The sequence below is a fragment of the Catharus ustulatus genome, chromosome 1 (assembly GCF_009819885.2).
Source record: "Catharus ustulatus isolate bCatUst1 chromosome 1, bCatUst1.pri.v2, whole genome shotgun sequence".
Classification (NCBI taxonomy): domain Eukaryota; kingdom Metazoa; phylum Chordata; class Aves; order Passeriformes; family Turdidae; genus Catharus; species Catharus ustulatus.
Window position 1 is genome coordinate 70,430,081 of NC_046221.1, and position 27,088 is coordinate 70,457,168.

At 41.1% G+C, this 27,088-nt stretch overlaps 1 protein-coding gene across 1 annotated transcript; it reads right to left on the reverse strand.

Moving 5' to 3' along the window:
• On the reverse strand, positions 1–26,086 carry LY86 (lymphocyte antigen 86). Its single transcript, XM_033068080.2, has 5 exons — positions 25,689–26,086; positions 12,037–12,123; positions 10,514–10,642; positions 3,661–3,713; positions 1–754 (listed from the first exon to the last, which is right to left on the reverse strand). The coding sequence occupies exons 1-5, from the start codon at positions 25,807–25,809 to the stop codon at positions 656–658; spliced, it is 489 nt and encodes a 162-aa protein (XP_032923971.1). The 5' UTR covers positions 25,810–26,086; the 3' UTR covers positions 1–655.
• Positions 26,087–27,088: the final 1,002 nt, after the last annotated feature.

Sequence of the window (27,088 nt, forward strand, 5' to 3'; positions counted from 1 at the left end):
CAGATTTTCATTATGAATTTATTGAGAAGCAAGAAGAGCACATAGCCTAGGTACAGAATGATTCACACATCACTTAAAAGACATTACAGAACAAAAAATTCCAGGTAGACTCTAGAAGACTAGAATGATACGAGTCCAGTGACAGGACATCGATCACTGGAAAAAAGACATGTTCATCCTATTTGCTTTTGTTCTGCGGTTGTAACAAAAGCTGTGCTAGTGGAATCTCCAGACAGACTCCAGAGAAGATTTAAGATGTTGAGTTCTGTAACTGCATAATATGTGATATACGTGAAAGTCATCTTCTAGCCTGTGTTAGAAATGGATACCTCCATAACTTACTGCAAAAAAGTGTTTAGGCTCTCGCCTGTTCTGCCTCATGCTATTTTCATCCTAAGATGAGAGTGTTGGTATTGGATACTTTCTCCTTGCAGCTGTATCTATTAGAAGAAAAAAGTAGGCTACAGTGTGCATTTAGAGATAAAATTACCACCAGAGGATCTAGTAACTTCTTGAAAATAGCAAGTCGTAAAGAGGAACAGCATAAGAATCACCATGTGAGGACTATTTTCTTCAGAATCGTTGTAGCATGCAAGCAGCCTACTTGACTTGAATAGTTTTGGTAGTCTGTAGCTTTCATGAAATTGGTTTGTTGCTAATAATAATAATCTAAATTATTTTTCACAGTAAACTCGGCACAAGCGACAATGACGTGATCTTGATTAGTCAGCTTTGCTGAAAGTGTGTAATCTCCCTGTATGAGACAAATGCAAAGCAAGAGATTAGCCCATCAGTACTGTATAACGGCCTAAGTTTCTGACTCCTCTTTCTAGAAACAGAACAATGCTTTTCCCATCAAGTTCCTCCAAAACCTTCCTGGTCCAAATGTTTCAGAGGTGGTAAAGGACATGCCCGTATTTTCTGCCAAAATACTCTCCTCAGGGATATCAATGTGACAGCACAAATTGAAAATTAAACAGTGCAAGGGGAATGGAATCTTTTACTGCATAAAAAAAATCCCTTCATATCTTTGTAAATTCTCACGATTCTTATAAGCATGCACAATATGGCCTGTGCTGTTTAGTAACAGGAAAAAGAGGCTCTTAGTTCTCTGACACTTCTCTTACATGAAACTTGTTGTTCAGTGTTACTGATATGAATTTTTATAACAGAGCACGCTGGGGGAAGTGTGTGTATAGATGATTCACTCTATAATGAATTCCTATGTAATAAAACCAGAAGTAGTCTAATTGTGTAGTTGAACTTATGAATTCAGGCTTTAGGGAGAACTTATATCATTACAGCGCAAAAAAAATCTAAGTGTTAAAGAAGCCATGGCTATCTTGTATTGGTCAAAATGGCTCTCTCCAGACAGTGCTTGGAGAAGCACTGTACAGGGAGATGACCAAGGTGGCTTTAACAGATTTGGAAGAAGAGGTGAACTAGAGTCTATTAATTGTGTGTTGCTGGCACTGCAGTAATTATTTCTGGGTTTTTTGCTGGAGCATGGAGGGGAGCAAAATGTGGGGTAGGAGAAGTTGGCAGCAGTGACCTCCTCGCTTTGAACTGAATGCTCTTGCCCTGTTTAGAGCCCTTCTGATTGTGGAGTAGAAGGAGGCTTGACTAGAATGAGTCAGGCTTCTTGGCATTTGCCTTTTACAATATGATTTTTAAAGCAATATCTGGCTTGTGTCCTCACAGAGAGGTTCAAGTTAAGAGTAAAATCTAAATTTAGAGAGAGGCCCAATGGCAGCATGCTCTTGAGAATAGAGCCTGGTTGTAATTCCTGTGTGGAGCATGCAAACATCCCTCAGGCTTCTCAGATGAGGCTGTTCTTTGCAATGAGCAGAAGATGATTGCTGTATGGAGTCATTCCTTTTTGTCAGCATGGGAGGATGGTTTTATTTGCCTGATTGATTAATTAACAAAAGAGGCTTCCCATTCCTTTTCTTACAAGCATATTAACTCTCTAAAAGCTTATAGTTTAATTCATGGAGGAGACTTCTTAATAACTAATTTCCATTGCTTATTAGTGATTAGATTTCTTTTTTCTCCTTCAGAATAATTTTTTGCTTGTCATGCAAAATGTTATTAAAAGAGTCTTGTGATCAATCTTGGAGTTTCTGGCTCCAGAAACTAGCTGAAAATTCAGCTCATTTGCCTAGAACTGGAGTTTTACTGGTCTGTGTGCATGTTTCTATGGCTTCTTCTTGGTTTAAAGACCTGTTCTTCAGTTTGAGGCTTTACTATGTAAGTATGTTAGTAAAGCTGCTCCTGGAGCAGGATGCTGATTGATGAGAGCACAGGCATGCCTGTGTGAGATATCAAAAAGCAATGCTCAACATGGCTTCTGTAGGTATAGCCTTCAGGGAAGTAGGCTGGTTGGGGTGGGATAACAGCCTGCATAAAGGAGGTCCAGCTACCTGCATGAAAACCTTGGGAAAACAGAGGTCCTGGTTGCTGCTATGACCAAATGAAGATCAAGACATATGAGATGGTAGCGCTTACGGAGGCTCAAATCTCCCAGAAACCAGCTATCCTTGTTATCACCTCTGCAGGTCTTGGCAAGCCTGGTTCTTTCAGACTCATGTCTTTGTTCTGTATCCCTGTTCTGATCCTGTTTTCTTTTCCTGCCTGGAGCAATCCAGTGCTGAGCAGATCCCAGACCTCATCTTTGAGCCCCTGACATACGTTTTATATCTGCTGCTGAAGAACTGAGAGCTCATGCTGTGCCTCTCTGAGTCAATCTAGGGAGTATTTGACTGACCACCTGAACTCTATGCTTTTGCAGTGGTGACTGTGATCCTTTCTTTGCCAAATTCTCAACAAGATGCCTTGATAATCAAAGACTTTGCTTTCTTCCCTTCAATACAATCTCTTAGTTGTATGTCTCTAAAAAATCCTTTGTGATGTACTGATCAAATGTATCTTCATGCTGTGCTCAGTGAAGAGACTGTTGCATTCAACATTTGAGATCTATCTTTTCTTGCAGTGTGACTCAGTTGAACTTCTAGGAGGAGACTTAGCTGTGTGTGGAGAAGGCTGCCGGTAAAAAGCATCTGTAATGGATGACCAGGAAATTCAGAGCAGTGCCTAGAGTATTGCCTGTTTTCTCACCTTCCTAAGAAATTATTTTCTTATTTTAAGGCTCCATAAATCCAGAGAAAGTGTTCTTGGCCTAATAACTTCTTGGCCTAGAAGACCTTGGTCTCTACCTGACACCATGTATGTGGCGTGTTCAGTGGAACACGTTCAACTGCAATAGCTATCTAAATTGCCTTTATGGCAATGAGCTTCTCCAAATTGTTCAGTTCACTAAGGACTGAACAAAATTGCAGCCCTGGTCTCTTGGGAGTCCCCTGTAACTGCTTCTTTTCTTGCTATTTTAAGAGTAAGAGAGAGGGAGCCTACTAAAGAACTCCATGGCTCTCTGACTTAATGCTACTGGTACAGAGATCTGCTATCCTGAAAAATAACTTTGTCTCTAGTGCCTCTAACTCTTAATTTCATATTGAAAAGCATTATTCATATAAAACACTGTCAGATCCAGTGTGCCAGCTAGGGAAGCCTGGAATGTGCCGATGTGATTGCTGGTAGTCCTCTGACCACACCTCATCCAGAAAGCCCTTCTGCTTGGGAACACAGCTGTGACCAACTTACCTGAGGGATTTCTTTGAGTCCCAGTGTGACTGGTCCTTCATAATAGAGATGTTCTGGAAAGCAACAATGGTGATGGATGGTTAGGCATGCAGCAAATGAGGGAAAAAGTCAGCTGATCATAGATGCTTTTTTTGTAATGTCATTTCAAAGCCTCCAGTGACAAGTATAATGGAACTGCAAAATGCTCTATACACAGTCCTGCAGCAGGCCCTCTTGAGGAAAATATCAGGATGTGTACTGCCTTATGTGGAGAGCAAGGCAGAGCTTGGGCTCATGGAGCATCTGCAGCCCTTGTGAATGGAAAAGGGGGGCACAACCAGGTGGGCGTTCCTATGCCATCACACACCCTGAAAATGAAAGGGGAGGTGGGGACTGCCAGACCCAAGTCCTTTAGCACGGACTATTAAACACCTGTAGCTGCAATAGTCAAACTGTACTGTTTTGGTAACTTTCATAAAAACCAGTCTCAGCTGAGTGTTTGTGTAGGTGTGGACTTCTGACTGCTTACTGAATATGACTTTAAAGTAATAAGAACATGTCTGTCTCTCTGCTGAGGGAGCGTTCGTCAAGAAGTTACATGAGGTATTAAAATCACCACAACTATGTTGGTGACTGGAATAGAGACTGGGAGTTCCACCTTCCTATCCTCATCTCCCTAACGGTACGAGCATGCCTGCTCTTGGCTGTTGAAGAAAGGGCAACTTTGGCATTAATGGAGAGAATTAGCAAGCTGTTCTACAGTTCCTCCTACTTTTTCATAGCTTGCTGGGCCAAACTGTGCAGACTTGACTGAAAATAAAACTTGTAGATGTTTCAGTATTTCAGAATTTCTTGCACAACTTGCCCCACACAAGTCATGGAAAAGTCTAAGAACTCTTTAAGGATTCTTTTTGGTAGGTGTCATGAAATAGTCCTTACTTTGGCAGTGACAGAAGAGTAAGTGTTTCATCATGTTTATATGAGTATGTGCTGGCATTTTGATGCTTGTCACTTCTAGAGAGTTGTTTTAGTCTAGTCTCACTGTTGGTTTAAACTGTTTCTTGTGAAAGGTTGGATAAATCTTTGTAACATCTTTAGATTGTACGGTCCATCTCACCATACATGAACCTTGAAAACAGTCCACAAAAGCTCTTCCCACACATTATATGAAATGTTAGTCATACAACAAAATTATATGAAAGAATCCTGACAATAAGATAAACTTGGAAAAGGAGAAACCTGAGACATCACCCATGTTCTACACCTTTGCATTTATGAGAAGTTTGTATAATGTAGTGCTCTGATGATCCTGGGAGGTGGAGAAGATGCAAAACAACTCAGCGTTGCCCTGAAAAACCTAATCCCAAAATAGAGAATAGAATAAGTATGTCTTGACTTGTCGATCTCAAGCTGATCAACTATGCTACAGCAATTGTACTGTCCCTCTGCATCCCTGGCTAATTTATGTGGACAGCAAGAAGTCTTGTTGTTTTCAGGCAACAGTCACCATTGCTGCTTGCTTCTGTGCACGAAGCAAGAGCCCAGAGTCTGACACATCTCCACTGTAGAGAGCGGTGACTCAAAAATTTTAAAATACAGTACAGCCCACCTCTCGGTTCACAGCTTTAATAGACTCTACATGGGAATTAAAGGCACTGAAGCCTGCATAACTTGGGTGATGAGTGACTCCTGAGACTTGAGCTGTGTGTGTCGGTGTGATCCTAAGGCATATTGGGAGCTGCCCCCTTGGGGTAGCGTGTACCATGCAGTGGTGGGGCTCGTGCTTTGTGTGTCCTTTTGTTCAGTAGAGAGCCTTGTAGGACTACCTTCATTCAACTCACAGCCTAGCAAATCCTCGAGGACAGCAGAGGAGAGTGGAGAGGAAACTGGGCTGCAAGCAATCACACAAAGTCCTTCTGCACAGGGACATAGAAGCTTCTCTTGGATCATGTGGCTTGTTAGGATCTCATCTAGGCTCTCAGAAAGCTATCCAGAATCTAAAAACATAGATGCAGCATTCAGGCTCTGCAAAGCCTGTATTTTAAAATGAAGTAGGTGTCATCAGGCCATAAATTTGCTTCTGAAATGATGGCAATGCTAATCTCTCATCTAGTGTAGGTAGAAGCTATTTTCCCCCACACACTTCACTGTGGTAAAGTAACTAGATGAATGCAGTCTCAGGGCTCTGCCTCAGCCCACTCTGAGAAGTTCTCCCTGATTGCTCTGATGTGTTGTAGCTATGCCTTTGCTCAGTTATCAAAGAAATGACTGTCATGGGCTGTATTATCTTTTAGGGAGCCTTAAAATGTGGAGAAGCAGGTGTGTTTCATTTAAGGTCTACATTTACTGCTTTATGCTTCAGCTTTACCCTTATTTTGCCCTTCACAGCTGAATCATATGGAGCTAGTGGTAAAGGCCACTGATATAATTAAGGGACTATAGCATCTCTCCAGTGAGGAGACTGAAGGAGCTGGGACTGTTCAGCCCAGAGAACAAAAACAGCCTGTATTTACTGGTGCCTAGTGGCAGGGCAAAGAGGCAGTGGGCACAAACTCAAACACAGGAACATCAGAGAAGAATTTTTTTTACTGTGAGGGTGACTGAGCACTGGCAGGGGTTGCCCAGTGAGCATCCATCCTTGAATATGTCAAAAAACCTTACCCTGGACACAGTCCTGGGCAACTGGCTGTCAGATGGCCCTGTTTGAAGTAGGTGGAACTGGATTAAATGACCTTTAAATGCCCTTTCCAACTTCATCAATTCTATGGTTCTGTAACCAGTCCTTTGGAAAACTGTGACCTTCCTTGCTTCAATGGGGAGGGGAAAACTATGTTGCTTTGAAAGTATATCCTTATAGGAAAGCAAGGGCAGCTTTCATTTTCAGCTAGTTGAGACCTGTCAAAATACTATGGATTCATAAATCTGCTGAATTTTATCATTCATATTTGCTCTGGACCATTGAAACCTCCTCAATGGATCAGGCTTTTCAAAGACCATTCAGTGTTCCAGTTGCATGGGGATTTCTGCTATAATTCCAGAAGTGTAAACATCCTCCAAGGCTCGAAGGACTGTAGTTGATCACAGCATCCTTAATATGCATTTTTTCTCCACATATTCATACATTTTTACATTCCCCCACTGAAAGAGGATGAACACATCTGCTGCAGTAAGTGTAACTGTCACAAACACTGAGCCTCATCTCATTGAAAGAATTCTGTGGTCTTCCTAGAGAAAAGCTCAATTGTGCTTGCAAAAAATGCTCACATATTTGGAAGACCATAAACCACAAGTGCATTTTTCCAATTAAATATTTCTTCTTTTTTTTTTTTGGTCTGCTGGCAATTCATGGTACCTGTCAAGCATGCTGTCATCAGTGATGTGCTTTCAGCCCTTTTTCTTACAGATTTATCTGAAAACTATTTCTGTAGAGCTACTTAGAAAATATTTCTAATGTACCACTGCATCAAGGTGATACTACTGTATTTTTGTAGCAGCTTTTCACTGTTGTTTCTACCAAAAGTGACTTAGTCCTTTTCATTGCTAGTGAGCATGCCTTTAGTAGCTTCCAGTCTGAGGCAGAGCTTTCAAATGTGTAAGAACTTCCTGAGGATTACTTCAAATTACTAGTTATCATTTGTCATGAAGATGCCTCTCCTTCCTGACTAAACACCTATAATGAAGTTCTCACTCCTCTTTCTCAAATCTTCCTTTCACTGAAAATCTTTATGCGTTCTCACACTCTTGTACTATATAAAGGCCCTGTACTTCTGCACCCACCTCTTCCTTTTTCTATGTTTTAAATATTTTTAGAACTTCAATGCTCCATGTTGGAGTTCTTCTAGGACACAATCTTGCACCCGTGCAACTGACACATAGCTTCTGTGGGTGCTGTGGATGTAGGAACGATGTGAATAACTGCCAGCTATAGATGTAGAGTCGAGTGGGAAAAACCACATGTAAATACATGGCCAGATGAGAAAGATTCATGCTTTTTACCTTTTCCTACAAGGTGAGATGAAGGGGGTGAGCAAGAATGCACTGTGTGTCAGCCCAAAGACCTAGCTATGTGGTATAGCTGCTTTCTCAGAAACAGCTACCTACATTCTCAATGTGGTAGCCAGTCTTTTAATTCATGTTTTGTTCTCTACTTTTATTCACAAATACTATTTTAGAAACTTGCTCACTGTAACACCTACTGAAAGGCACAATAACAAAAAAGAATGGAGGTCTGAAGCAAGGTGAGGATTTCTTTGTGGTTTGGGGAGCGTGCACAAGGAATTGTGCAAGTGCTCTGATGGTGCCTCTGACAGTTGAACCTGAAAGAAAACTTGCAGAGGATGCAGCTCTCTTTTTGTCAGGTAGCTTTGCTTAAGCCTGCAAGCTGTGGTTGGCACATTGCTTAATATTACCCTCTTCCACTCTGATTTTAGTGATTGCATTGGGAAATCTGTTAAAGCTTATGTAACTGTTTTGTTGGGAGGAAATGGGGAATAACCATCACTTTCTACTGAAAAAGAGGAAGGCCTGAGATCATGTTATGCCACAAAGAATTTAGCAATTTTATTGCTATTGTTCTTAAGTAGAAAATGGAAAATTTATGTGCACACTATGAGCTAACAACTTCACAACATTCATATAGCTCAAAGAAAAAGATCTTGGAATGCTGTTTACAAGTCTGAGTGAGCAGTGCCAGACATGACCTTTGGTTAAAAAAAATAGTAAATACTATGTGATTATGATGAACATGAAATCTGCAGCTATACTGAGTCTTTCAACACAGAGAGTATGTCCAGTCATGAAAAAATTGTAGCATTATAGGAGAGCAAATATAAATAAAGAAAAAAAGAAGACTTCCTTCAAATAACTAAGACTTTGCCACATCCGGCTCTTAAAAGTCTCTTTTTCTTGTAACTTCAGCTCTGCTTTTCCCCACACGTAAGTGGATCAACAAAACCTGTAGAGGTTCTGTCTAATTTTGGGAGAGGGAGGAGCAAGCAATTTTTGGCCTGCTTATGAAAGACAAGCAAATTCTGTGTGAAACTATATTTAAACTCAGGTCAGGTCTGGCCAGATGTTGGAAATGTTGCCCATGCAACAGGGAAAAAGAGGCTCTCCATGAAAAGCCTTAGCTGAAAGGGTCTTCGTACTTGGCTATCCACAAGTTGTCCTTCCTGCCCAGGCATTAGGACAGATTTACAGCTGTGCTAATATGGTAAATTATGCCTGAACTGCCTTAAACTGGTCTTCAGCTCAATTCTCTGTCCTAAAACATGGGGTAGATTCAACTGTCAACGAATTAAGAAATACCCCATTTTCAGTTTGAACCTGTCTGAGAAAGTTCACTTCTTTCCCACTTTAACTTAATTACTATGTAAAAACAGCTATTGAATGAGAGAGTGTGAATTAAAAAGTGCATGGCAGATGTCTTTGCACTAAAGTAGGGATACTTCTAAATGAAGATATCTAGCATTATTTAAACAACCAACTATGTGTTTTTATCATAATGTACTTCAATTAGCAGAAACAATCACCTGTCAGTTTAAGATTAAGACCCCAGGAGGTTTTGGCTTTGTAGCTTAATGTATGAATAGCAGTTTATGCTCAGCTCATAGCTGACTCTACTTCTCCTTAATGTATTCACTAAAGGATGGTATTGAGTACTTCATCAGAATAAGATAGTTTTTCAGTAGGTCTGTGGGTGGGTTTTCTACTCTTGTAATTCAATACACAATTGAAGAAACTTCTGAATTTAATTTTTTTGTCTATCTGGCTTACAGGATTTACATAATTGGTTGCTCATGCAGCATTTCTCTATTATTCTTTGTGATAGTTTTGTGCAGTGTGAAATGTCTTAGTAATTTTCCAGGGGCTGTCTTAGCAGTAGTGCTGTGAATGGTCTTTAAACTCATGGCCCTTGCACATGAGTTATTGCAGCGTTATCAGCTTGCAGACACGAGTGAATGAAAGGAAAGCAGAGCTTCTGTAACTAACTGGTGTTCTGACAACTCAAACTTCTCTGTGGCTCTACCTGTTTTTTGCAAAATCAGCCTAAATAGATAATGATGATGTAAGAGGGATTTAAAAATTACTGGATGAGTGGCTACTGCAGTCCAGAAGCATGACCATAGCTCTTCCAGACATGGCACAGCTAACTTGGCACTACCTGGCCTGGGTTGTGGCAGAAGGGGCCTTGAGGTGCTCAGGCTCACCTGGGCCCAAGATGCCTATTTTCTGGGGGCAAGTAATAGCACTCTAAACTAGAGCAAGTCTTCACCAGTTGGCAGTGTGACTGCCATGAGCTGAATTCATCTGACTGCTGCATAGGTACATGTTGAACAGAAACAAAATGCAAATCATAGATGGTAGCAAATAGTATCTTGTTCCAAACAACCCTATTCAAGCATATTTCCTCATAAAGTGATTAAAGAATTGCCTTTAAGGACAGGAGGTGTGACTTGCATAATAGTGAAGAACATTTTCAGAATTGTTTGTTTGCTCAGCCATTTCTTTTGCAGAAGTAGCCTTTATATTTGTCATACTTCTTGCTCACATGACAAGCACGTGCCTCTAAATAGGGCTTATGAGCCTCTCTGCTCATGGATGGGGTCCCAAAACCACAGTTATTTTTAATGGACTTGAAATCCCATGTGTGTGCAATATTCTGTGATTAAAAGTAAAGCAAACAAACAGGTTGGGGGGGAAAGCAGGCCCTTAAATTAAAATGTCTCTGTCCTACTGTGTCCCTGTCACCCATTAACATGCTGGTGAAGTAAACAGAACATTACGATGTATTGGTGCAGTCAACAGCACAGCGGGTGCATCCTGCTTGGAGTATTCAGTAGCCATCAAACACTTAGAGTGCTACCTAAATTACCTCCTTTCTTCTTTCCACAGAAAATAAGCTTGTTATGTCCCGGCTTGCAAAGTGTCTCTGAGTAGGTTAAGATAGTCTTTCCATTTATGATCATGTCCAGCTTGACATAGAGTTCCTCAATGCTGTGTCCTACACACAAAGCAGAAAGAGAGCTCAGAGAAAGTGCAAGGATAAACAGGTTTATTACTTTATTTAAAAAAATATTCTACTTTTTCCTCCCTGCAGTTTGAGCCATGAGATGCTTTCTCTTCTCAGAGGATTGCTGATACATGGAAATCTGTGCTTCAGGAACAGGTTTCTACACCCTTCAAGGTATATGACAGTTATTGATTGTTAAATAAACTATGCCCTTTACTGTTTTCTGACTATGAGGTCAAATGATGTAGCAATGTCCTGATGTCCTTGCATCTAAACTTTTCCTGTGTTCTTAGCAGAGGGATCATATCCAATGGGCTCCTGGGAGTAACCTGTGACCTGCAACTGCTGCCTGGGAAAACAGCAACTGGCCTGAGCCAAACACATGCCAGGGACCAGCACAGCACCTTGGCAGTGCCTGCTTATGCCTGGCTTGCAGAGCCAGTGAGGCTACTGGATTTAGGCAGAGGTCCTGTACTCTGACTTGTGGGAAAAATATTTGCAAATGTCTGTAGTGTGATTTTTTCAGGCTTGTTTACCTTTGCAGCCACCTGAAAACTGGTACTCCCTGGACAAATAGGCTGCATGTCTCACAGGAAGGGAGACCTTTTGAATGCAAGGGAGCATTCCCAGGTGCCAAAAGACACTTGGCACACATATTTATTTTTAGCACCAAGAGCATACAGCTGCACTTTCACATTTATGCTCTGGCATTACAGGATCTAGATGCGGTTCAGGTTTGCAAGAGGTGGCTTTCCTGTGAAAGAATCACAAAGCAAGCTATGGCTGATATGAAATTTTGCACCCATTTTTTACCTTTTATTGCTGATCAGTCAAGTGCTGAAGAATGTGATTTCTAGTGCATGTGGCAAACTGATGGCATGGCTGTTGCCTCAGGCCAGCACTTTCCCAGCACGCTTCTCTCTGTGCCCAGGAGGGACAGAGGAGTGTCCCCACATTGCTCTGTGGGAGCCCATTCAGTCCCCTACCTGCAAGGGTCACAGCCTTGGAAATCTGGTGAGGTACTGACACAAGAGTGTGGGTGCTGTAGCTAGCTCATTCAACAAGACTCTCTCCAGAAGACTCAGCTGTGAAAACGATGAGCTCTAGAGCAACACTCCCCTCCTGGCTCTCCATGTGTACAAATGAAGAGTAGGAGCAGAATAGGGGCTGAAGGCTGATATGACCTGTTTAGGGTGCCATATGTAGTCTGAGGCTGAGCTGATAATAGAATTGACATTTTTGTAGCCCTGCACAGGTTTTGAGATTTCTAAGAAATGAAGCCCATTCATATTTTATAGGAACTTGTCACCCTTGCTTACTTCTTAATATCAGAACTCACACATGAATTACCTGTGTACAGCATGAGAAAATAGCAATTCACTTACTTAGGACCATTGCAGCCCTGATGTCAAAGGTATGGGTTACAATATCAGAACAATGGTCAATGCTGAGAGCAAAATCTTGCTGGGGATCTGTTTGAAGACAAAAAGCAGTGGGTTAGAAGTTGTATCTTCAATGAGATACTGATTGTGTAGAAGAAAATAAAATACAGACATAAAAACAAAACAAAACAAAAAACAAATTGCATATTCTTTAAAAGTTCTCCAAGAGGCCCTCAAAGCTCCCATACCTTGTCCTTCCTGCCCCTTCCATCTGAACCCCACTCAGATGATAACCTGTGTGAGGCTACAATCTACTGTGTAGGAAAATTAGCCAAGTTCAAAGGAAGCAAGTTCCCCACAATGGTGGGTAGCCAATACTTATTCAGTGGTGAAGTCTCAGCACAACTGCTTTTCCCAGAGAACTCTGCACATTGCCATTCCTTCCTCAGCACTGATGAGCAATTGGTTATGAAGATGTTTGTATTAATTTGTATCACAAGATGGCTTGGTGAAGCTGATTAGGAAACTGAATTCTGGAGTGGGATGGAAAGTCCAAAACTGAAAAAAAAAAACCTGAGATACTGCAGCACTTTTTTCTGGGTCCACCATCCTGTGATATTTCTAAGCAAATATAAGGAAATTGTGTACATTTCTCCTTTTCTGGGAGACTTTAGCAGAATTTAGCAGACTTTAGCAGACTTTAGCAGACTTTAGCAGATCTGTGGGGCTGAAGGGAGCCCTTTGATTGATAATTGCCATGAACATGATTCTTTCCAATTCCTACAGTATCCCTTTCTCTGCGAAATGTTCTAAAACTCTTGTAAAATCATAACTGTTTTTCCTACCACTTCCACCTTTTTCCTTGCTAGCCTCCACGAGACGTGATGCTGTGCCTCAAGGCTTGCCGACATGTCACTCTCTGGCGACAAGCAGCAGCAACCACTGACAGCTCCGCTGCCACAGCCAATAAAATGTGCAATTCAAGAACGTGTTTTCCAAAGCTGTGGCAGGAGGGGAAAGATTTGGCCAATTTGGAAAAATACCTTGATCCACAAACTTGCTTTAGGCATAGTTTTGTCCCTCATTATGGCTTTCCAGCCAGCCTGTACATCTAACATCGTTCTCTGTGGAAAAAAGAGAAGCAACTGTGGCATGTGCAGAAGCAGCCACAGGCTCCTTGGTTTACACAGATCTGGTAGTGACAAATATAGATTTGGGAACTGAGTTCTGTTTCTAAGTTATTGTTGCTTGAGCTAATCTTCTGAGTTGAAAATAACAGGTTGGGAGAATTTTTCTTTGATGCTGTGGTGAAACTTGAGTCACAAGTGTCCTCTGTGAGGCTGAGCCAGCATCCCCATAGTCTAACCCTGTTTTTGCAGCAGTGCCCCACAGCTGTAGCAGCTGGCAATAAGCAAGCCTGTGTGACAAGCCCTGATTCTGAGTGGGGATCACAGAATGAACCAAGGTGTTAAGAGGACCTGGAAGACTTTAACTAAGCCAGGCTTTGTGAGCCCACAGATTATCTGTGTGGTCTAACAGGAGTACCCAAGCCCTAAATTCTGGTAAATTAAAATGATTCCTCAAAGGAGGGAAATAAAAAGCACTGGTATTTCCAAAGCTCTGTGTCCTTGTGCTGGATTTTGTCCTCCATACCACTAAAGAGGTCTCTGAAGTTGCATAATCTGCTTGGGACAAAAAGTTAGTGCCTGGAGTTGTTTATCAAGTGTGACCACAGTCAGAGGGTTGTCCTTCCTCTTTTTTTTTTATTCCTGTCAGTTCCAGCTTTGTTTTTTGCAGCTTCAGAAGCTGTTGGAATCAGTTAGGAGAGCAGTTTCGTGCTCCAGCTGGAAAGCGTGTCAAACTTCTCTTTTCTCCAGGACCGTTACTCCTGCTTCCCCTCTGGTTTCTACCATCTCTCAGGGCTTGGTTTCCTCTTTCCTCTGGACTTCTGTTAGACTCCCTCTTGTTTCTGTTTTGTGTATGGTGTGCTGATCAGGTTCAGGAAGCAGCTGCTCAGATTCAGTGCAATTTGGGCATTGATGCCTACAAATAGTGCTGGTTGTCAAGTTACTAAAATTGTTAGTTCTGCAATTTTAAGAGGGAGTTATGGTCAAACATGGCAATAGAACATATATGATGCTCTTCTCTTTTAAAAGAGAATAGACTGTACTTTAATGAATGAATTAAATTGTGGTGTTCGGGCTAGAATTTGAACTTTTAATTTAAAATTTCTCATCAGTAACTGAGTAGAAGCGGTATGTTCATGAAACCAAGCTTTTTTGGAAATTTTGGGCTTCTTACAGTGACCCTGATCTCAGGGTTATTTTAGTTTGGATGTCTGTATATTTCTCTGGGTTGAGCTCCTTTGACAGATGACACATTTCATAATGCATTGTAGCCATGGATATCTTTTACTGCACTGCTAGTGATGCAGCATAGGATCCTGACATATCCAGGAGGTATTGTCTGGGCCTCAGAGAAGAAGAGAGTGTGGAAGCACTCACATGAAAAATTCCAGAAAAAAATGTGGATTGGAGCACTTGGATTTTGTGTTGTTGCTCTGTTACTGAGAAATGTGAAATTTTCCACTGCCAAAAGCACTCCTATTAATTATCTGACCATCCCTATGGAAATTCCTACTCAGATTTAGCAATCCAACTTTGCAGTCTTAGATACTGTGGAATACATGGGGACCTCCTGCTGAAATCAATAGAAAGAATGGCTGTGTTGCTAAAGCTATGGTACCCGGGAGTCTAGATTCCCAAACATGTAGGGAGAAATATTGCTACTATAACAAAATTAATGAAACTAATGGGATTTAGCCACATGGTAAGTGAAGGAGTCTGTAAATTCAACTGGGCTTTATGCACTAAGGGATTGTGCCATACCCCTCTTTCCTTAAATTGTGAGGAGTCCCTCCTGTGGCCAAGGCAACTCAAGGCAATTGCCATTTTTGTTTTTCATCTCAGATGTACAACTGTGAGTCACTGTGTATCTCCTATGGAGGTTTAATACTTATTCTTCCTCAATCTGAAGTGAGCTGGTTAGACTGAAAAAAATACATGTTATGTCTTTCACATGTGCAGAGCAATAACATTTACTGTTAGATCTCTAAAATACGTGGGGCTGCCCTTCAGCCTTCCACTTCCCTGCAGCATTTCATAGTGCACAGTACTGTATGTTCCCAGACTTCCCTCCACCTACTCCCTTCAATCTGCTCCCTCTCCCATAATTAAAGCTAGAAACTCTTTAACTGGTTGCAGAATTTTGCTTTTCCAGTTCAGCTTTGATATATCACCAACACTCATAATGTTGTTGGAAATTTTGCAAACACATTGAAGTTTATCAGTGAAAATCTGCTTACTGAGGGGGAAAAGGGCATTTTTTGTGTATCTAGTGAGAAGGACTTGGGCTGCAACATATTTACAGCTAGCATGAAAGGTGTCTGGAAGCAGAATTTTGACTGAAGTTTCTCTCCAGGCAGTACTAAATTTTGGGCAACTGCTCTGGGAAACAGGAAAGTCTTTGGCTTTTGTAAATAATCAGTGCACTCCAAGAACTTTCAGACTTGTTATTTGAACCTGATGCTGTGGCTGATGCTGAGCTCCCGACTGCATCTAGCACTGCATGTCCAATCACCCCTTGCACGGCTTAGTGTCAGCTGAGCCCATGCATCCCACCACCCATTTCACATAACCCAAGTACCCCTGTGGAGATTTGTTCCTGTATTGACTTGGGATGTGGTTTTCCATATGCACTAGCACTACAGTGTGAGATTTCAGCCTGACTTAGTATTTTGAGGGGTTCACAGTGATGGGTTTGGCTGGATTTTTCTTGGAAGACTGAGCAGGTGTGTGTAGTACATCCTAGAAGCTCAGATAAGTTCCTGAACTTTTCTTTCTAGAGTTTTTTCCCCCTGCTTTTGTTCTTGGCAGAAGGGTCATAGGTAAATGAGCTCAGACATATTTAGGGCTGTGTAGCCTCAGTGACAAGGACAACAGATGGGAACTCCCTTTTGTATACCCTGCTTACTGCAGTGGCTCCTGCCCCTGCTGAACATGGGTGTACACAAAGGCACAGGGCTGCGAGCTGGGGCTGCCTTTACAGCCTCCTGGGAGGGGATCTCCAGAGCACAGGATGAAGTGGACAGCTGGGAATGATAATGTGCTAACCCACTGTGGCAATTTCCCTGAGCCTGAGCAGCTAGATGACTAAGCGGGCATTACAGAAACTGTATGGCCAAGATGGGAAGCACCTGTTCCAGGAATTTTGCTGTGCTGGTGTACAACACCCTCTGTCTTTTATTCTTCCCTCTCCCTTCCTCCCTCCCTCTCCCTCCAATCTTTCTAACTATCCTGTACTGGCTTCCTTCTCTTCTGTATCTGCTCTAAAATCACATTGTTTCCATATGAGCATGAAAATCAGTGGCATGGGTGAATAGCAGCAGCAAGCAGATGAGCTTTGCTTGTAAAAGTCCACGTCTGTAAGCCTTGGAGTGGTAAGACCCTCCAAACTGGTAAGTTTTGGGTGTTTCAAAATAATACTTTAAGGAGCAGATATGCCACAGAATGGAATGAAATGGCACAACTGCACTTGGCTAGGGTCATATAAGGACAAGCTGGTGCTAGAGGAGATGGAAATTAGTACAGGGAAGAAACATTTTAGCAATTACCCAATACTCCTCACCTTCAAAGCTCTTAATAAAATTAAATCATTAGTCTTTACAACATTCAAGGTGATGAAAGGAGAGGGAAAGAATGAGGAACTGTTTGGGATTTCAGACTTTATGTGTTCGTTCAACAATTTCCCTTTAATGTCTATTTAAATAAATTAACCTGAATGCTCAAGGTTATATTTGACACTGGAATCTACTTATAAGCTACTGAGGAAGAAGCATCAGGTGAATTAGCAGCTCTCCCGTTATGCATCTGCATTTCCCTGAGTACCTTCAGTTTAACAAACTTCCCTTTGGGCCTGCCTTCATTGCGTGCCACTGCCACATCCAGACGTGTCTGGGAGGGGCAGAGTGACCCTCTGTTCAGAAGAGAGCAGAATAAATTGTGGGACTCACACTGGCTGTGTCTACTTTATCATGAGCATGCTTCATCCTGAGACATTTGCCTTAGCCATGACCATCTCCAGGCTTTTGCCTAATTCAGACTGGAACTCCGGCTTAGCAATTCAGTCACTCTGGCCTCATTTACAGAATGTTTGCACTGTATGTTTTATCACCTGAACTTTTCTGGCTTCCTTAGGCAATGTAGAGAAGGAATAGGGAAGATGAGAATTCATAGATCCTTAATGTCTTGGGGTTAGAGACTGTGGGAGTTCCCTTTTGCAAAGAGTGCTATCAACTTGTGGTCTCTGAGGCTGCTTAAACCCAAACCTCCAAAGTTTTTGGAGATGTCCATTGGAGTGAATAACTCTGCATCCTTTCTGATAAAACTTACATGGCTGTAGAAGAAAGCCTGAAGATTTGGTTTCAGTATAATCCATAAATTAAAAAAGCCCAGGACACTAGCAAAAGAAAGTTAAAATGTGACTTTAAAAAAAAATGTTTATGCAAGTTAAATAATTCCAGCCCAGGCACAGGTATTACTGGCTGGTGCTTATGGCCTTAGTTTTGGAGCAAGGTGATTTCAGTGTCTTACAAAATTAATTTAAATAAAAGACAAATATTTTTTCTCTTGCTATTTCAAATAAAACTTATTGTGGAGTATAACTGATGTGCAAATGTGCAAATATTAAGAAACAGTAACTCAGAAGGCTTCCCGAAATGTTAGGTGGAGAAGAGAGGAAGAGATTTTCTGGGACCAGGCTGATGTGATGAGGGAAGTCCCTGTGAAGACAGGAGGTGTGAGGGGCTCTGCAGCTGCAGGGCTATATTTGGGGATGGGGGTGTCACTAGCATGCATAAAGCAGTCTTGTCAAAGACAAGCCTTGAATCTCTCTGCTTTTTCCTGCCTGAACCACCTTTCCTGAGAGCAGGTTTGTTAGAGCTGTTTGGCATCTTTCCTTGCTTTTGCCAGAGATGGTATTTGGAAAGGGAGGTTTCTGGGCTCTGTGTGGTATGACAAAGCTTTATTCAAGCCTGTTTGAGAGGATAAAATTGAAAGATGCATGTTTTGAGAGATAGCACATATAGATTTGTACTTGATAATCCTGATTTTTTCTAGTTAGCTTGAGAGAGAAAGGCAAATAGGGCAGGCTTCAACTACAGCAGTGTAACAAGAAAATACTGCATTAATTTGGGCCCAGCAGGGACTGTATTAGAGAGAGAAAGTCTTTGTTCTTCTTTTGGTAAGAAAACACCATGCACTGGATGAATAATATGCTTACAGTAACTGCCTGTATTCCTAATCAGAGCAGTCTCTTCCCTCTTCAACTCTTCAATTCTTCAATGTGTTTTTTAAAGTTTTTGTTTTGTTTTGTTTTTGGTTTTGGGGTTTTTTTGGTTTTTTTTCTTTTTAAAATAATTTTTTCATAGTGCCCTACTTGAGACTGAGATGTCTGGACATCAGTGCTTGCCAGAATGACTGGGGATTCACAACAGACTTTCAGACTTGATTCAGAAATAGAACCAAATGTTGCTGGAAACTGCCCTGCTGTCAGACACATGCCATGCTCTGGGATAGCAGCTATACTGCTGGTTATACAGAATAGTAATCAGCAGCATATAAATGGGCTAAATGTTCCCATTTTCCTATGATGGGTTTAAATCCACTACAGGAGCATGGCAGTAAGCTACAGCTGGAATGGCATGCTCCCTCTTGCTGAGGAAACTAGCTGGGTTCCCACCTGCCTGATCACTGCCGGATCATTTAACAGGAGCTATCCATCTTCAGGTGAAAAGGAAACCAGCATTGAATTAAATTCTGGTAGATTTCAAAATGCTAGCTTTTGGCAACTGGAAGCTCTCCTGAGTCTAAAAAAGCAGCATCTGGAGCAGATCAAAGGGTTTTGATTTGGTATGTGGTGAATCTGTAAAGGGCATTTGGACACCTTGTTCCTGATGGCCACTGTTTTTCCTTAGGTTTAGGTTGCCTCTTTAAAGTTGGTTTAGTGACACCAACACACAATGATGCTGTAGTTTTTCATTTTGAGGTGTTAATTTTTCTTAGAATACTTTGCTTGTTTTCCCTGATGGATTTTAAACTGCTGTTAGCATCTGATCTCTTGCCTCTATTTTCTTTGATAAACTGTAAGCATAGAAGTGTCCAGAGATATTTTGAGGCCTTGATGACAGCTTGAGATGAGATGAGGTGAGATGAGATGAGATGATGTGGCAATGTCAAGAAAGTGCAGTAATGCTTTATTGCTTAGAAGCTTACAGAGAAAGTTTTGCATAGGAGCACTTATCCTCAACTGGGGCTTGTCCTTGCTCCTGACTTCATGCACTTAATGTGCCTTTTGATAATTTCTGCTTTATGTAATACAGGACCAAATCTCAAATTTTTTATTGAATTGTTAAAATGGCTGTGACTCACCTGTTTAGTATATTAGAGTGCTCCCTCCATAGGCTCAGATTCAGTATCCAAGAGCAAATGACCGTATTGCCTGCCTGCAGTATTTCTTGACTGAAATGTAATATATCATTTTTAAGGTATGTCTCTCCTATATGTTTCCAAAGGGGAGAACATATTTTTCTATGGTTTGCCTGCTGAACTGTTACCACTCATCCTTATGTTCACCTTAGCGACTCAGTGGCTACAGCAACCAAAGACATGGCAAAAGTGAGTAGGTGAAAAACATGCCAAACAGTTTAGATTTATCAGCTGGAGATAAGCAGGAGAGGCTGTCACACATAAACAACCCTCTTTTGCAGTCCACGGTGCAGGACCTTAATTGATTTGGTGAAGAATTTGGCTCTGTGAGGAAACCACTGAGAACTAAATTAGATGGGAAAATTTAAAGCCTGGTGGGAGAAGTTCAGCTGAGGTTAATTCTCTCCACTACTAGTCTCACTGAAAGCATTAATATTGATTTTACTGAAAGATTTAAAGTCAAGATACCAAATCTAATGTTTTTGCCAGAGTACCTTGGAGGTATGAAATTGTCTCCTGCTCCTCTATGTCATTTACATTTTAAAACTTACTAAGCACTCTCCCCCCACTGAAAGAAGGGTAAAATGACGTTCAGAATCACCTCAAGAGTTTATATAGAAAAAAAGAAAGTTTAAATCCCTAAGGAGATGTGAAGAATGAAAAGGATGGGATAGTTTTAATTCACAGAGGGAGCAAATTTTAAAAGAAAATTTGCATGTGCGCTCATAACTACTCTACCTTGATTCTGATGATAGTTTAAGTTTATTAGGATCTGGTGCCAGAAAAATACATGTACACATCTGGTCTTCCCCTTGGAATAAGTAAGTTATACCAGATAAGTACAACAGCAAAGCTATGACAGTAAGATGGTTTGGACAGAGTAAACAAACAAAAAATTGTTTTCAAGTGGAATTCTTAAGTTCTTTGATTGTTTGCCTATTAGCAATCTATGCAACAAAAGATCAGAGGGGAGTTGGTGTCATGTGGCTTTAAATAATTTAGAAGCAGAAGCAGTTGCTGGAGACTGTTTGAGGGAAATAAATAAATAAGTCCAAGAGAAGCATCTGGCTCAACCTGTCTGCCAAAAACCCAAAGAATAATGGAAAAAGAAGCTCTTTCTACCAAGTGTCTAGAAGAATTTTTGCCCTGAAGAGGCATGAGTGAGAACTTTTCTGCAGACCTTTCTCTCCCAGCTGAAGCTATCAGATTAATTATATTCTTTAAGTAAAGAATATCAGTGTGTGGTCAGGGAGGGAAAAAGACTAGTTACATTGGTTGACATATAGAGCAGAAGGGGATGTGCTGTAAAATTAGTGCTGCAGTGATGCCAATTTAAGAGCACTGTTTACAGGCTGGTATTGCTGATTGACTAGGGCTGCATGCTGCAGGTGTATTTTTACCAAAGGATCAAGTGGAATTTAAGAAAAATAGTATCTTTGATCTCTCAGTATGTAGGAGAAAGTATAATGAGTGTGTGAGGGGGACCCTACTAAACCTGAAACTCTTCAGAAAGGACAGACAAACCATAAGGAAATTGTGAGCCAATTGGTTTCTCTCTCCACTTGTTTTATTTTAAGCACTAAAAAGTTCCCTCAATACAGAGTTTAACAGGAGCATGTCTATAGTGCACTGTCTGACCAGAGTGGGTTCCATACCTTATGGAGTTCCAGGGGCCATTTTAAGAGAGATCCAAATCTGAGCTCACATATTTAAAGAAAAGCCATACAAATGAGAGTTTCTCTATCTACAAATGCAATTTAATACAAGTGTGTACTGAAGTGGGCAGTGCTACTCTCTCCTATTTTGCCACTGGAGGCCAGGAAAAAGGTTTATAGAAATGACACTGCTTCATGTGTGACATAGAACTATGCAAGCAAGCATGGAGCTCATTGGACATAAGTTCAGCATGACTTCCCTCTGTTTTGGAAGAGGCATTGTCAATTAAAAATAATTTTCTAGATGACCAGATTGCCCTGGTTGTCTAGCAGAAGACATGAATTATAGCAAATGTTTGCCCATAGTTCTATATATGTTTTTATTATTTTAAAATTTGTAGATATACAGATATAAAACTTATGAAGGGTGCAGTCAATTTCATATTTAATTCAGGAAGTTGAAATGAATACTGATTGTTTGCTCCTTCTCCTGAAACTTTAATGGCTATTAACCTTGCTTCAGATGAAAAACAGAAGAAAAAGAAAACAAAATCAGATATGAATTGGGAAAATATGTTTGTCTATATTTAAAAATCTCATGTGCTCTGGGCAGTGTTGTATATAGTCTTGGGAGTATTTCTGAAGATGTCATCTTTCAATACTACTACTTTGACTCTTCTGAAGATCTACCTGAAATTCCCATTATTTACACCAGTGCACAGATAACAATGTCGTTAATGGTTGATGGTGTCCAAACCCTTTTTTAGAACCTTCTGCCTTATCAGTGTTTGTTTCTGCGCTGTGAAGAAACCTACACAGGCAGTGGGGAGCTCTGAAATATCACAGGCCCTAATCTAAATAATTTAATTAAATAATCAGCAAGCTTGCTGGTGGAAACAAAAGCAGGCATTCTGAAGCACTAAAGTGTTAATACAGGCCCACCTAACATTTCAAGAAAGAGCTGTAAAAATAGTTGGACAATATTTTTCATGTGTCTGCAGGAGCAATCACCTGCTTTCCCCTATGAAGGGAGTCGCATTTGAACACTACATACAAAGAATGTTTTCAAGGCTAATTAAGACAATTAGGCTTTACATGAATGATCTAGAAGCAGGTGCTGGTAGATGTGTTTGGGAATTATGTTCTCTAGTCTCTGACTGCATTGCACTTTGCACTTTCAAGTGGATGCCTATTACTCAAATAACACTGGAATCTGCCCAGGGCACTTTGTTACCATTGCCTACCTGCCCTTCCCTTCCCAGACAATTGCCTTTTAAAATGTAGCTGGAAAGATCAAAAGCATTATTACAGTGAAATTAAAAGGGGTAGAGATTGACCATTTATGTAGCAGGTTCTTTTCATGTCTGTGCATAGACTTGCCAATTACGGTTCTCTTTTCTCAGTCAGAGATGTTAACCTGTGCTGCTTTTATCTCAGGATCTCTGCCCAGGTTTCTAAAGTGATTTGTGGTCATTTGAGATCTTTCTTCATTTTTGTCACTTGTTTCTGGGAGGAAGAGTGGCCCTAATAGGAAATGTCTTGCTATTTATAGATTGTCTCGATGTTATGTCTCCTGCGGTTACATAAAGGAGGCAGCACACTGTCTATTTACTCTACTTTTAGACCACCTGTCTCTCAGCTTTATTTTCTTATCACGGGCTTGCTGCTGACAATTTTTGTCTGATTTCTTTTAAATGACTTTTTTACAGTTGCATTCTACTGATCACTAGGATCTTGTCTAGCCCTTTCTTTTGATGCATGGCTTGGAGTCCTGGCTGCAGAACATTTAGTCTGATGCAGCTGAGTGGGAATGGGGATGCTTTCTATAGGATCCAGAACTTGGGCCGAGGCTGGGGGCCTGATGCAAGTCTTTATCTTACGTGCTATAGGAGCAGGATGCAGCTAGGACAATTGCTTGTGACCAGAAATTGCAACTTACTCCTGGGTACAGGAGATGGCTACACTTTCTCAGTTATCCACCTAAATTTCTCTGATGCATTAATCACAGTTATATTAGCCCATATTTTTGACTTTAGTCAGATTTTTACTGCATTATAGGAGAGGATCTGATAAACAGCAAAGCAAAAATGGGTACTTGCCTCCTCTTCAAATGCTCAAACTGGATTCTAATAATTTGTTGAGAGAGGACATTAAGCTCCAGAAACAAGTTGTGAAGTACTTGGTTAAAATTCTTTTAACATCCTTATATTTTACTTGATTCAATCCTAATTCACTGATAACATCCTAGAGTCTATGGTAACAACATTAGATGTGAAATCCTCACCCTCTTGGAGCCAACAGGCAATCCTTTACCCAAGGTCTTGTACTTGTTTCCTCACTGTGGCTCCTGTTATCTCCCAAATGGAATATCCTGTGATATCTTCAGTGGAGCAGGAAATACCAAAGGGATTTCTCAGACTGGAGGGATATATGTGTCCTCTGAAATAGCTAGAGAGTATGGGCAGTTGCCTAATATCAACTCTGTATTTGCTGCCATTATAAACTTGTAATGAGAAGGTTTGGTGGGAAGGGGTCTTGTCAAACACTAACAAGTTTGTGTCCTTCTGGGTGAGAACAGTTGGCAGGACACAGATGAAAAATGGAGTTATGTAGTTATGGTTTACAGTGAAATGAATTAGGGACAAAGCTCCTATTCTCCTGAAAAGGTGATCAGCACCTTGGGCACCACCGTGAGCCTGCAAGTTAGCTCTGTAAGGACAGTGTCTTCTCTGAAGCAAATGTGGACTAGTGTACTTGGATTGATCCTCCTGACCCTATAGATTTTGGGACTCGACCCCAAACACCTTGAATTCTTCTCCTTTTTGCAAACTGCTGATTATGAAGTGCATCAGCAGCAATGCAGATGGTGTATCCTGTGCTGATGCTACACGTGTGGTAAAAAGGCAAGGCAGGACATTGGGGTGGCAATTGTGAGTTGCCTCAACTGAAATCTGACAGAGCAGTAAGGGAGAAAGGAACATGACTTTAAACAAAGAATCTTATTTAATTGTTGCATTGTTTCCACATCTGTGTAATCTTTTCATCTCCCATAGCTGTGTCCAGGAGAACAGAAGAACACTCTAAGTGGTGGGACCTGACCTTTATGATCTCTGGCGCGTGCTTCTCAAGCTGTGAATTCCTCCTGAATGAATATACCTCTGATCTTTCTCTTCATGGCAAACAAAAGGAAGTGACAGAAACAAATGACTCTAAACAATTGCATATTGTTAGTGAGGCCAGTGATGTGCACAGTAAGAAGCAACATTTAACTGGCACATGCCAGCAGACAAATTCATCATACTTTGAATTCACTCAGACTGTAGCCTGTGCCTCTGTGTCAAGGCATCTCATGCTGACTGAGACCTGTTGAGGGAACAGAATTCACTTATGCAATAAATTCTTACTAAAATGAAGGCAATATCAAAGTCTAATATCAATATCTAATTAAATATTTTCTTAATGCGTTGTTCCCATTTAAAGAATGTGAGGTCTGCCTGACTTTAGTCCCCTGGAAGCAGGCCAGTAAAGAATAGCATTACAAATATTTATTTACTTCTCTTGTCCCTCACTGGCTTTATTTTAATGGGTGTGCAAAAACGCATGAAAGCTACAGGCGAGGAAAAGCCCCCAGGAAAACCCTTTGTAATGGATGAATTGGAAAAACAAACTCTAGGGTGCTCATTTGCCATGAATCCCTTTTCAAATCACGTGCGGAAAATGAATGAGGCGTCTGTGAATCTAATTCCCTTTGTCCCGGTTGTAAAGCAGACCAGCACAATAGGCGAGGCACACGGCCAGCAAAGCAAGAGGTGGAAAGCAGGCACCATTCAGTGAATTCATTTTCAGTCAATTCCAGTGTCGCTTGCTCCTTTTCTTCTCTACAGATTTAAAGAACAAACAAAACCCTGTGATCCCTGGGAAATGCCTCTGGTAAGGGCTGCTGCTGAAGTCTCGCTAACCACAGTGGCAATGGCAGAGAACACGAATCCTTCCCACTGTCACACTGGGTCTCTTGTCATTCCAAGTGGGAGGACAGAAAGCACATCACCACAGCCGAACCGCACATTAGGAAAGCGGCAGATCAGTGCATTGAAGAGCCTGTTTCATCCCAGAGGTAAAAAAGTGAAAGACCTAGGGTCTTCCTATGTTTTTTAACCTAACTTCAAGATAAAAATCTTAGCAATCTCTTTCGTGCTAAACTGAGTTTTTCACAGCAGTTTATTATTCTGGATTAAGTGATATTATTTCCCCTTTATTATCTTCTAAATACAGTTAGATTTGTGTGTGTGTGAACCAAAACCAGCTGTACTTGAAACACAAAAAATACTTTAGATGTGAAACCCAGTGCAGGTAGTGTAACTCTTCTATTCACTGCCTGGCTTACAAGCATCACTCACTGCATAAGAGCAACTCTATTGAGCAGCTAAAAGGAAAATGGAAATGTAAAAAATCTCACCACAGCTTTTGTAATATATTTCCAAGTTGTCCTCTTTGCAGACTGTGTGCGTAGGCCATTCTGTGCTGGCATTGATGTAAAGCAGGACTAAGATGAAAAGAAGAGCATTTGATGTCTTCATGGTGGTGGTGGTAGTTTGCAGGATCACTTCTGTCTCTTGCTAACACTCTGGAGGGAGGCGCTCCTTCCTTTCTCCAAGGGACACAGGACTTAAAACATTCGTGCCTGCAGAAGGGTTAAGTGAGCCAGTGCAGCCTCAGCTTCCCACAGTATGGTATAAACAAGAGGCTAATCGGAATTGGAGGGTGTTATTTCCGTGTACGTACACTTCTGCTTTCTGCTTGGTGTTAAACTAATGACAAATGAGCTAATCACACCTACTCACTGCCCGGCATAGTCCTGCCTTGGTGCCTGCTGGAACAATGCAGCAATGTGTTTATTTCTCCTCTTGCTGCCAGTTTCTTCTCTTGAAGTCAAAGCATTTGGGACAAGACTTCAGACAGGCTTATTTTGCAGCCTTCTGGCTGAAAAAAAGTTGCAATCCAAATTGCCCCATCTTAATCACACAAAGTCAGCCCAAATTTTGGAAGATGAACAGTTTGGTCTCTGTGTTTTTCCTAGTAACAAATCTGTCGTCTGGAGGGAAAGGAGGTGTGTCTGATAAAGCTGACACCACATAAGCAAGTCTTGAAACTTTTGGGAATGAATTCTTTCTGCTTGACTATGCTAAATCCTTCATTTACATTGATTTTGTTCAGTGGTTTTTGGGAATATACAATTTAGTAGAATACCCAGTCGGGTAAACCTAGACTTAATTTTTTCCTCCTGTCTTCCTGGTTACTTAATGGGCCTCTAGTGAAAATGTGCATTTGTTATTTGCACTAGCTCTTTTATAGCTGTGCTTTATGCAGAAATTAGTGGCTGGTGCAGATGGCAGGGATTGATCAGCAAGGGAAGGAGGGAGAGTTCCTTCATCTCCAGTAAAATTCTCTGATTCAGTTTAAGATCCAGGGCTGGAATAGAATTTTGAACTATAGCTGCCAGAAAGGTTTTTTTCTGGACAAAGCAACAACTGGAAAAATGCTACAAGCTGAATTTAACCCTAAAGCAAATGTCTGCAATAGACTTTTCTGAGCTCAAGACCAGGAGAAATTGGCTCTGTAGCATAACAGAGTTGTGTAAAAAATCACTTTGGCCATCTCAGTCCTTCCTGCTCTGAAGGCTGAAAGTATCATTTGCTGTGCCACTGAGTAAAGCTGAACAGAGGAAAACTTATGTTGTTCAGTAAGCAGGAAAACACCAAACAAGATAATTATGAAATAATTCTAAATGGTAGAGCTATTCTTCAGGCAAAATCCTGACCTCAATGAAGGTAATAAAAGTAATCCCACAGGTTAAAG